General features: G+C 41.3%; 1 protein-coding gene across 2 annotated transcripts in view; it reads right to left on the reverse strand.

Annotated features, from left to right (window-relative positions):
• RNF144B (ring finger protein 144B) overlaps window positions 1-13,079 on the reverse strand; it is a 75,900-nt gene that overhangs the window by 39,605 nt on the left and 23,216 nt on the right. For both annotated transcript variants that reach the window (XM_038393322.2, XM_043508318.1), the window contains exon 2: window positions 12,756-12,954. In XM_038393322.2, the coding sequence (XP_038249250.1) occupies window positions 12,756-12,920 (165 nt within the window). In that variant the 5' untranslated portion in view covers window positions 12,921-12,954. The remainder of the gene's footprint in view (window positions 1-12,755; window positions 12,955-13,079) is intronic.

Here is a 13,079-nt window from a genome sequence, read left to right on the forward strand (position 1 = left end):
AAGCCGTGACTGTGGTGAAGACAGGGCGAAGAAAATTATAAATTTATACAGTAAAATACTTATTTGCATTTGCAGCATCATACAAACATTTCCACACCCCAGAAATGCATCAAAAGTTGACAAAAACATTGAAAATTTGCACTTTTTGCTTAGACAAACACCACAGTTATGAAAATCTATTGATACATACAATTTCCTGCGTACAGAAACTATGGCCAAGATTTTCAGAAGTGGGAAGTGGGCACCCAACTCCTTTTGAAAATTAGAACCCTTTAAGGCATCTTACACAGACGGAGAGTGTGTGCAAGTAAATACAGTTCTTTAAAGATAGGATCATTGCAGAAACACAGGAAGCAGTGGTTAGAGATGTGCACATGACATGTACTCAAGAGTTCTGAGTTGTATTCATGGCTCTGCCACTTTCTCCCTGTGTGTGACATTAGCAAGTCACAAAGCATGTTTACCTTCTATTCTGAAAGTAACTTCCTAAGAATAGTATTGTTTCTCAGCAAGAGACAATTTAATGAAAAAATGTGAACTGCCAGACCTGCAAATTCACCCTGGTCAAGTTGTGTTCTTCCTGGCTTGCATATTACCAACAGGAAATGGAATTTAGACGTGTATGTTCATGATACATGAGCCAGAATAAAATCTTGTTCCTTCTCCCATAATTTTGCAGTAGTGACAGAAATAAGATAAATTTTAAGAGTGGGATTATTCAAAGAGTTTGCTGCTAACGTAACTGCTCTGACTGAAGTCAATGGCACTTCCATTAAGTTCAATGGAAACAGAGTTAGGCCAATGCTGAGTGCTTTGGAAAAATCTTACCCAAAAAAGAAAGGGGAAAAATATTTTCTCATTAAAGCAAGTAGCTATGGCTCAAAACACACACACAGATACCAAGCAAATCTGTTGAGCAAGATGTGCCATTTTTGTACACTCTTCTGCCCATAAATGCATTTCAGCCTGTAATTCCCTCAGATTTTTTATCTACAAAATGGGGATAATAAATACTTACCTACCTCCCAGGATGTTGTGAGGCTTAATTAGTTAAAGTTTATAAGAGTGCTTTGATGAAATATATTGTTTCATGTACATATATACAGAGAGAGAGATTATATTACAGTATATATGTTGTGACCAAGTTCCTCCTCTACCTGGGTGGGTCTTGCGCTTATTGGCAGATTTGCTCACCTCGGAGATTCACAGCAGCCCTCAGTTCGGCCGTTTTCGTGAATCCACAGTCCAGGTCAAATTCTCCTGTGTCTGACCAGGAGTTGGGAGGTTTGGGGGGAACCCAGGCCCACCCTCTCTCTAGGTTCCAGCCCAGGGCCCTGTGGAATGCAGCTGTCTAGAGTGCCTCCTGAAACAGCTGTGCGACAGCTACAATTCCCTGGGCTACTTCCCCATGGCCTCCTCCCAACACCTTCTTTATCCTCACCATAGGACCTTCCTCCTGGTGTCTGATAATGCTTGTACACCTCAGTCCTCCAACAGTATGCATTCTCACTCTCAGCTCCTAGCGCCTTTTGCTCCCAGCTCCTTGCACATGCACCACAAACTGAAGTGAGCTCCTTTTTAAATCCAGGTGCCCTGATTAGCCTGCCTTAATTGATTCTAGCAGCTTCTTGATTGGCTGCAGGTGTTCTAATCAGCTTGTCTGTCTTAATTGTTTCCAGAAGGTTCCTGATTGTTCTGGAACCTTCCCCGTTACCTTATCCAGGGAAAAGGGACCTACCTAACCTGGGGCTAATATATCTGCCTTCCAATGTCTGTTGCCTTGAGAAAAGCCTGGTGACTATGGCAAATTGGCCTGTGCTTCTGGAAACTATGCCACAGTTATCTCCCACAATCTTGAAACTAAGAAAACCTGCATGAAGCTGCCTTCTGGTTTCAAGAAGGTGATCTCTTCTGCAAACAGAGCTGTTGGTGGCATTGTTGCTGGTGGAGGTCATATTGACAAGCCTATCCTAAAGGCAGGACATGCCTATCACAAATACAAGGCAAAGCAAAACTGCTGGCCACATGTCCGTGGTGTGGCTATGAGTCCTGTAGAACATCCCTTTGGTGATGGTAACCATCAACATATTGGTGAGCCTTCGACCATCAGGAGAGATGCTCCAGCTGGTCAGAAGGTCGGTCTCATTGCTGCCTGTCGTACTGGTAGACTGTGTGGAACCAAGACTGTGCAGAGAAGGAGGACTAATGTCTTTCAATACAGTTTACACAATAAAAGGCTTTAATTCCTCCCCCCCCATCACTCTCCTGTAGTCATCTGGCCTGACCCTGTCACAATGTCTAATATAAACACTCCACTATATTCTATTATATATAGAGAGAGATAAGGAATGAGAGGGCGCATATAGACTTGGACACATACTCATTATATATCTACAGCTCAAGTGGAGACAATATGACATTTATTTTCAGAAAGGAAGAAACTGCTAAGAGATGCACTAAAGAGATCTGTCCTACCACATGGACTAACAACATACAAATTTCATTTGGAGTAAAACATTTCATGCAAGCTTCAGCCTAGAGGAGTTGTTATGATAACATTCTTAATCTAACTCTGGAAATAGGTGCTTACATAGTCACTATGAATAAGTGCAGCACTTCCCGTAGGAACGGTTCTAACTTCACTGATTTCACTAATATATACAACAGGATTAAACAAAATATTGCCAGAGATAAAGGTTTTTAGTGTGGGATTTAGTCTATATCGGGCATTAGCACAATTGCACATTTTTACCTCTAGATTTTTAAATTAGTTCAGGCAATGTATTTAAATCTCATGTTGCTAGGCAATGACACGACAAGGGCACTTGTACTCCTCTCACTACAAATCCATATTTCTATTCAAGGCCACTTTCAAATAATCTTCTCCTTGCCACAGACAAAAGACTGGTTTCAGTCATTACTGCATATTGCTTTTTCAAGTACATCAAGCACATTCAGTGTGTTCTATTAACTTTCTCAACTCCAATTTGTACAAAGCTTTCCAGCTCACTAATTGTAACTTTTATTGCTTTTGATAGAAAATACGAAAGGAAACCACAAACCTGATGTGACAAATTTTAATATCAAGTTTTTGATTAAGAAAAATAAAGGAGACAGTCAGTTAAAGAATGAGGGTGGAAAGGAAATCAGGTCAGCCCTTTCAATCATATGTCCTATAGGCAGTACTGTTGACCCCTGTATTTAGTTAACATTTCACTGCAATTATTATATCATTTAAAAGGCAAAAGCAGTAGGTTGTGATTGGGATCAAAGTATGACCAGTGCTTAATATGAGAGTAAGGTAGTGGAAATGCAAAAGAACTAGGAGAGCTCACTGAACATGCTCTGCCAGAACAATTTAGACCGAAAATGGTTTTTCAACTAAACTTACATTTTCATGAAAAAAAATCCATTTTCATCAAAAACCCACAAAACTGACATTTTTAATTTTAAACTAAAATGTTTCGATTTTTATATGCCAAAAACTGATTTTTTTAAATTATTATTATTATTTTAGTTTGTAGTCTTTTGATTAAAACCAAAAAAAAGGACAAAGAAAGTTTTCAGCAAAAACAAAAAAAAAGGGGGGAAAGTAACTTCCCAACCAGCTCCACAAGTTACAATTTATTTACTATTTCTATTGTGGTAGCATGTAGAGGCTTTAATCAGGGAGCAAGGTTCCATTTTACTCACTATCTATTTTTATCATGTAGGACATAATGCTTATTTCTTTAATTCTTTCCATTCATAAAGACCCCAGTTGTTTAATACATACCCATGTGCAGTGCAATTGACGTCAATGGGTCTACTCATGTGAGCTCTATGAATATTCACCACAGTGAGTACAGATTTGCAGCCTGGCACCAGATGTGCCTGGTCAGTGCCAGTGCATGTACACTTACATTCAAAAAGTACTTGCAGTGTATATTTATCTAAGGTTTTATAATGTGCTCGTCATCATGTTATTCAAGTGCCTGGTATATATATGGTCAGCTATTATAAAATACACAGCTTAAAGTATTTGTCAAGATAGATTTACCAAGTGTGGTTAAAAAATCAGCACCATTTCATTTTCCACCTCTGTAGCTTAACATTTAAGGCCTGATGCAATGCTCATTCAAGTTGCTGGTAACATCTCCATTGGACAAGGGATGAGGACCTATAAGAGTGAGACACATGCAAAAAGAGTGAAAAATCCTTTTATAGTTTGATGAGTGTGTTGTGGTCTTGTGGTCAGAAAAATCAGTGGCTGTATACATTTTTTTTGGTGACCGTATGGCCACAAATGGCGTACCCACTTTTGAAAGCAATTGAGTGTCAACAGGCAAGTGTGACCACAGGGCAATGTATGCTGCTTTCTAGCTCATCATTCCATAACAAGAAGTATTTCATTTAGTGGCTCTTTCTCACACCCAACATGATAAATGCAGTTATTGGGATTTGTTCCTTCATTGGATCTGCTTATAGTATTGGTAATCACCATTCTTACGTGCAATTTTAAATTGATTTGCTTATGCTACTCAAAGTCTGAAGAGCCATATTGTAAAAATCAAAATAAAATACATATTGGCTTCTGGTACCCCAAATGTAGTGGGATCACTATCATTTAGCACCAGAGAGTGAATATACCCGAAGCCATAAACAAAGTGACATGTCACATTAGAGCTGGTCCCAGTGTGTTCTGGACTGAGGACTGAGTCCAGATACCTGTGTTCTGTTAGGCCTGGCTCCGTTACTGATTTACTGCTGGGTATTGGGCAATTTACTTATGTCTCTGTCTCAGTTTCACCACATATAAAATGGATAATACGTACTTCAAAGGGGTGTTGTGAGAAGTTCTTTGAATACATAAAGTGCTTTGAACATGTGCTAAGTATTATTTTATATACGCCAATTTTATCATGTTTTTTGAGCTCATCTAAATGAATTAGCCTCTTATCCACCTTTTCATGTTCTCTGTATATATATATATATATATATATATATATATATCTTCTTACTGTATGTTCCATTCTATTTATCCGATGGAGTAGGCTGAAGCCCATGAAAACTTATGCTCTAATACATGTGTTAGTCTCTAAGGTGCCACAAGTCCTCCTGTTCTTCAAGCTTGGAAAGAAACCCGAATGCCACAACATGACAGTTGGTGGGTAGACATGGAAAACAATCTGAAGTAAGCTTTATTTAAAATCATTGGGGCGTTGCGGCACAGGGTCTGAATGTTTGATCTGCCTACACCGAAAGAGAGGAGTATAAGAAAGTGATGCATGGGGAGAGGGAATGCATCTTTTCTTGAAATTAGCAAGAGGAAAAAGGATGGCCTTTAATATTTGGATTTTTTTTAATCTAATTTGCACCTTACACAGGTTTTACATCATGTAAACTCCATTAACTTTAATGGAGTTATTCCAGATTTACACTGGTGCAAGAGGAAATCAGACCTTTAACTACCTCTATGAACTGAAAACTATTATCTCACTGGGGCACAGGTGTGTTGATTTTGGAGATGGGCCATTATTTTCTTGTGTGAGAGAGAAACAACATGTGGAAAAGAGAGTGTGACTGAGGATCAACTCTGGTCCAGGTAGAAATCTTCCCTTGCCCTGTGTTGTCTCTTTCCTCCTCCTCTTCATTTTTCACCTCCACCTTTTGGTTGTCTCTCACCTGTTTTTAAGTTGTCTCCCTCCCACTCTGCTCTCTCTCTCTCTCTCTGTCTCACACACACACAATGCTGTCTTTTCACAACTGTTTTCTCCATTGTGCTGCTCAATGCTGCCTGGGATGCACTAGGTACAGCAGAAAATTCTCAGGCTTCAGAGTAGCAGCCGTGTTAGTCTGTATTCGCAAAAAGAAAAGGAGGACTTGTGGCACCTTAGAGACTAACAAATTTATTTGAGCATAAGCTTTCGTGAAGTGAGCTGTAGCTTACGAAAGCTTATGCTCAGAAAATTCTCCTCTCTCAAGCACCTCCAGATAAAGCAACAGATGCACAGAGTGTTTCATAAATCAAGATGTCTCCATGGTCTGTGTGCTAAGTCCTGGGAAAATGGCTGGCCCCTTTGTATCTGCAATAACTCGCACTTGCTTAGTGGCACGCAGCAGCAGTATCGTGGAGGAAACTGAGACTGGGGAAAGACAACAGGGTAGAATGGCTTCAGGGCCTTTCTCAAGCTGGGCTCTCACTACACCCTTTGAAATGAAATCCAAAGTAGAAGGCTCTTCTCACTACAGTTCAAAAAAGTTGAGAGGTTAAATGTACTCTCACTTGCCCTGCTAGCATGGCATTGTCTATTAAAATCACCCAGACCTTAGAAGGGGAAATCTTATTCTCCTTTACACAGAACTATTGTACTAGTGTGTGTGATGACACATGGATTGTTATAGTGGCATTTGTTTCATGAATTTTCCATTTTAGTTAATTCACACACTTCTCAAAAACATAAGACCACATGAATGATGAGTCATGCCATTGCTACATAAACATGTGCCAACACCCAGAAGCTAGGATGTGAAATTGTCTTTTGTTTTTGCAAGATTGGTCTGTTATTGTACATGATAAAAAGAAAAGGAGTACCGGTGGCACCTTAGAGACTAACAAATTTATTAGAGCATAAGCTTTCGTGAGCTACAGCTCACTTCATCGGACACATGATATTAGACAGCTCAAACCTTGTTCTGGTGAGTAACATACAACTTGAAATTAATTGCTGGTTGGTGACTTTAGCAGGCATGTCATTTGCAGTTAAACTCACTCATATAATACCGAAGATCAGAGTATTTGGAAAAAAAGTTGAAGAGGGGATTGGAGCAGGATTTGGCATTGCTATTCTGAATTCTTATTAGCAGGAGTGCAAGTAGAGTGGTATCCACCAGTACACATTACCGACAAGAGATTTTAGCGGGTATGAGGTATCAGAAAGACTTGGAGCTAGTCCCCCGCCTTCGGGGGGGGTGTTAGGGTGGGGCTGCACTGTGCTCCTTAAAGAAGCAGAACGTGGCTAGGGAGGGCATTCATTCTTTAAATGGCTTTAACAGCACAATATATAAGCTAACAAACTTAAACAAAGGCTTTGTTTAAATTTGTTAGCATATGTATTGTGCTGTTATGTTGGTCCGGAGTCCTCAAGAGGGAAGGGGGTGGGGGGCGGAAGGTGTTTAAACAGTGTTTTTAACTCTGTTTCTCCCCATTTGTCTGAATTATCCATGACATCCATACTGCATCATATCAAGTCCAAATCATTAGAGGAATGCCTCTGCTTGCACTGACCAGAGGATGTTTGGATTCCGATGTCAGCCCAGTTCTGCAGCCTTACAGGAATCAGGTGTTGTCCCTAGTGTACACAGAATCCTTCTTTGCAGCCAAACTAGTCTAACATGCATTTTGTTAACTGGAACTGGAGCAGCAAAACAAAGAAAACAAATGCCTCATTTTTCAGCTTTGTGGGTGAAAGAACTATAAGTGAAGATTATAATGCCGGACACTGATGGCCTTAAACCAGCTGCCTCAGGAATCTGCCAAGAACTTTGCTGAAAATATGTTCCTCATCTTAGCAATGGAGCTAAGACTTATCACACATCTGCCCAACTTTATTCGAATGAAGCTCCTTCTGATATGACAGCTCAGGCATTGTTAGTTTCACACAGAATAATTTACAAATTTGGAACCTAATCCTGTAAACCCTTAATCATTTGATCAATCTCATTAAAGACAATGGGACTATTTGCATGATTATGGACCACTTTTTTTGGTAAGAGTTTCAGGAGTCTGTTCCTATAAAAAGTACTTGTGGCACCTTAGAGACTAACAAATTTATTTGAGCATAAGCTTTCATGAGCTACAGCTCATTTCATCGGATGCATGCAGTGGAAAATACAGTGGGGGACATTTATATACACAGAGAACATGAAACAATGGGTGTTACCATACACATTGTAACAAGAGTGATCAGGTAAGGTGAGCTATTACCAGCAGGAGAGAAAAAAAACCTTTTGTAGTGATAATCAAGGTGGGCCATTTCCAGCAGTTGACAAGAATGTGTGAGAAACAGTAAGGGGGGGAAATAAACAGGGGAAATAGTTTTACTTTGTGTAATGACACATCCACTCCCAGTCTTTATTCAAGCCTAATGTAATGGTGTCCAGTTTGCAAATTAATTCCAATTCAGCAGTCTCTCGTTGGAGTCTGTTTTTGAAGTTTTTTTGTTGAAGAATTGCCACTTTTAGGTCTGAAATCGATTGACGAGAGAGATTGAAGTGTTCTCCGACTGGTTTTTGAATGTTATATTTCCTGACATCTGTGTCCATTTATTCTTTTACGTAGAGACTGTCTGGTTTGGCCAATGTACATGGCAGAGGGGCATTACTGGCACATGATGGCATATATCACATTGGTAGATGTGCAGGTGAACGAGCCTCTGATAGTGTGGCTGATGTGATTAGGCCCTATGATGGTGTCCCCTTAATAGATATGTGGACACAGTTGGCAACGGGCTTTGTTGCAAGAATAGGTTCCTGGGTTAGTGTTTTTGTTGTGTGGTGTGTGGTTGCTGGTGAGTATTTGCTTCAGGTTGGGGGGCTGTCTGTAAGCAAGGACTGGCCTGTCTCCCAAGATCTGTGAGAGTGATGGGTCATCCTTCAGGATAGGTTGTAGATCCTTGATAATAAACCCCCAGGCTGCAGGCCTTGTGCAGATCCCAAAAGATACAGGGGCTGCAGAGGCACAGGCTGAAGATAGGCAAAGGCAGCAGGTCCTAACCCTTTGCCAATGATGAGTGACCATTACCCTGCAGTCAGCCCCAGTGAGCAAGGGCTAGATGATGACTGGCAGTAGCCACTGAGGCAAGGGGGTTTAGAGGGTTGGGGGTTCCCTGGGAGGGGAGACTCAGAGTATGGGGTCACTGCCAGGGGGCAGCACCCCAGGGTGAGGAGGCACAAGGGTTCGGGAGGGACACAGGGCCAGAGGCAGACGAGACACTGGCCTGCAGAGGGCGCGCCGAGGCTGGAAAAGAACTAATTCCTGAGATGACCAGCAGGAGGCGCTGCACCGGTGAGTCGTCGCCTCCCTACAGTGTAGCATTGTAGGATGACTTTGTTGGTACTTGGCTACTAGCAGCTTTTCTACATCTAAAAGAGAAAAATCCATTTTGAAATCTGGTATCTTATATCCCTTCAGAACTAGATACAGGAGTTTAATAGCCTTTGGAAGGGGCAATCCCACATTCTCAGCTGGATATGGAAATCACTTCTAGTCCCTGAAACATCTGACAATGGAATTTTAAGTAACATTTTGAGATACAGTAATCGTCATTTTTAGAAATTTCTATAGTTCCTTCTGAGCCCTGGACAGTTGTACTTTTGGTAACTAAGGCACCTGGCTTTACAAGCAGAAAAATAAAAAATGTCCCAATGCTGTTTTTTCAAAACTGTTTAAAACATTTCTCTGTGTATATATATCTTCCTACTGTATTTTCCACTGCATGCATCCGATGAAGTGGGTTTTAGCCCAGAAAAGCTTATGCCCAAATAAATGTCAGTCTCTAAGATGCCACAGGACTCCTTGTTTTTATTTCTAAAGTAGTTCTTCTGAGGTGTGTGGCCTATACAGTACAATATCTGTTAGCGTGGTGCCCTCTAAATATTTTATTAGCACTTGTTTGGATGAACTCCATTATATAAGAGAACTATCCCAAATACATGCTAATAAAATCTTTACACCACACTACATCATCATATAGTCCCCATATGTGTAGTATAGATTTATAGTACACACAGAGGAGCCAGGCAGAGACTCCAGACATGAGGACCAGAAGGAGCCAGAGCAGGGACTGCTGCAGTCGGGGAAGGGGTCAAATGGGGCCCAGTGAGGGCCACCCATCTGCCTACCACTATCCCAGACCCTGAACTGTATACTCTGGGAGCACTAGGACCCAGTTGGTGCTTCCCTGTGTCCCTACCTGGCCTTGGAGGAAATCTGCAGAGATGAGTCAGGCTAGGGTGACCAGATGTCCCGATTTTATAGGGACAGTTCTGATATTTGGGGCTTTGTCTTATATAGGTGCCTATAATCTCCCACCACCACTCCCATCCTGATTTTTCACTCTTGCTATCTGGTCACCATTAGCCAGACTCCAGAAAGGACACCAGGAAGCGCAGAAGCAGCCAAAGCAGAGACCTCTGGACATTCAAAAAAAACTTTCCACAGTTTTGATAGGACTTTCTCTGCCCTGTGCTAATTGGCTAGTTGCTCCAATCATCCTTCTCCCTCATTGTCTCTTCACCTCAGCTTCACTCCACACCTGCCCCTGGCCCTCTTCTCCCCTCCCCCTTCCTTTCCTGCCCTTCAATGTCCCCTTGCCCTTCACTTTACTTGCCATTTATCATAGCCCTCCCTAACTAACCCAATCCACCGCTGTGAAATTAACTTGACGTTTGCTGCCATCACGTAGTTCACTCTGATGGTGTGTTCTACCCCTTCCCCCCACCCTGTATCTGTCTTGCCTATTTAGATATTAAGCTCTTCAGGGCAGGGATTGTCTACTCATCTGTTTGTACAGTGCCTGTCACAATGAGCTGGCCCTTAGGCATTACCATAATAAACATGATTATTACCAATGCACAGTTTGTTATGAGACTCATCCACGTTCTCATTTTAAACTAACACAATTCAGACTCAGCCAAGTCACCATATACTTTCTCACAGATCCCAAGAAGCTGCAGAGAATTACTTTGGGCTTGCGCTCATGAGTTTTTACTGTAGGCTTAGTTGAACAGCAACAAACATTGCAGGGATATCTGGCTGATGCCATCTTATTTGAACTTAAGCCCAGGTCCAAAGTGAAAAGTCCATGTATAAATCCATCACGTTTTTCCTTTTTTTTTTTTTTCTTTAAACAGCTAAAATCAAATATTTCTAGTTGAAATCTCCCATCTTAGTAGCACCATTCCACTCAAATGCAAATACACACATTTCAATAAAATTTACTTTGGTTGGAATACAGGTTTTAGGAGGGATAATGTTTATTACATCAACTGCTAAGCTGGAAGAATACCAGATGCACAATACTAACCCATTTAACTTTTTTGTTTTACAGATCACAAATGATAGGGAGAAACGTAAACCTTGATGCCTGAATAATTAAATTTCCATTCGCCCTCAAAGTTAGTAATGATGTAGAGGAAAACAATTGTGCTTTGGAGAATTCGGAAATACAGAGCTAAGGTAATTATCAGCTGACAACATGTATGTGAAAGCAACAGAAACCCATAGTAACACCTTTGCATAGGACACACTCTCTCCATGTTGAGCCTACCTGCTACATCAGGCTTAATGTTATCCTTGGCTCTGCATGGATAACCTTGCTATGGAAAACAAAACAAACTAGACTTGCTTAAAGCATCAGCACCCCAAAGACTGTTTATGTCTTCATTCCAGATACTAAGACTGAGATTCTTGCCCCAGCTTCAATCTTTTCATATAAATAAAAGGCTCAGAGCTGGGTAAAGAGGGGATCTAACAGCCCTGGAGGCAGCAGGCATAGAATTATACTTCAGTGCAGGAACTGAGGAAACCAGCTGCATAAGAATGGCCATACTGGGTGAGACCAAAGGTCCATCCAGCCCAGTATGCTGTCTGCCGACAGTGACCAATGCCAGGTGCCCCAGAGGGAGTGAACCTAACAGGTAATGATCAAGTGATCTCTCTCCTACCATCCATCTCCACCCTCTGACAAACAGAGGCTAGGGACACCATTCCTTACCCATTTTGGCTAATAGCCATTAATGGACTTAACCTCCATGAATTTATCTAGTTCTCTTTTTTAAACCCTGTTATAATCCTAGCCTTCACAACTTCCTCAGGCAAGGAGTTCCACAGGTTGACCGTGTGCTGTGTGAAGAAGAACTTCCTTTTATTTGTTTTAAACCTGCTGCCCATTAATTTCATTTGGTGGCCCCTAGTTCTTATATTATGGGAACAAGTAAATAACTTTTCCTTATCACTTTCTCCACACCACTCATGATTTTATATGCCTCTATCATATCCCCCCTTAGACTCCTCTTTTCCAGGCTGAAAAGTCCTAGGCCTCTTTAATCTCTCCTTATATGGGACCTGTTCCAAACCCCTAATCATTTTAGTTGCCCTTCTCTGAACCTTTTCTAATGCCAGTATATCTTTTTTGAGATGAGACCACATCTGTACTCAGTATTCAAAATGTGGGCGTACCATGGATTTATATAAGGGCAATAACATATTCTCTGTTTTATTCTCTATCCATTTTTTAATGATTCCTAACATCCTGTTTGCTTTTTTGACTGCTGCTGCGCACTGCGTGGATGTCTTCAGAGAACTATCCACGATGACTCCAAGATCTCTTTCCTGATTAGTTGTAGCTAAATTAGCTCCCATCATATTGTATGTATATGTGATGGGTTGGATCACAGAAACCTCCTTGGGGCTGCCAACTGATGTGCCAAGACTACTTCTGCCCCTGCTTTCCCTGCCAGCTTGGGACTCCAGCACCCTGTCTTGCTGAGCCAGACACGCCAGTCTGCTCCAACACAGATGCAGGGTCTGAACCACATGCCACAAAGCTGCAGACTTAACGGAAAGCAATTTACTGAAGTGTTCCTGTCTTTAACACTCAGATGCCCAACTCCCAATGGGGTCCAAACCCCAAATAAATCTGTTTTACCCTGTATAAAGCTTATACAGGTTAAACTCATAAATTGTTTGCCACTATTACTCTATTTCTGCTTACCGCTGTACAGAAGATGCAGCTGCATTCTTGAAGAGTGGTCATCTTATTAAGAGAATGTTCACAGAGACATAGCTTGCAAGTGACTAGAGGTTCCAGACACAATTCCCCAGCTTCTGACACATCAGCTGTCATGGTGGGATGGCCGATTTTACCAGCAGAGTCCATCCGTTCATTAATATCTTACTCTGGTCCACTCAACCTGCAGAAAGAAAACAGCTGAAACTCCCCAAAAGCAATGCCAATAGCAAAAAAGTTTACATAATAATCCAATGTAAAGCCATCTAAGGGGTTTGGTTTAGTGAGCTTCCTCTAACCTACTTGTAG

The sequence above is a fragment of the Dermochelys coriacea genome, chromosome 2 (genome assembly GCF_009764565.3).
Source record: "Dermochelys coriacea isolate rDerCor1 chromosome 2, rDerCor1.pri.v4, whole genome shotgun sequence".
Taxonomy (NCBI): domain Eukaryota; kingdom Metazoa; phylum Chordata; order Testudines; family Dermochelyidae; genus Dermochelys; species Dermochelys coriacea.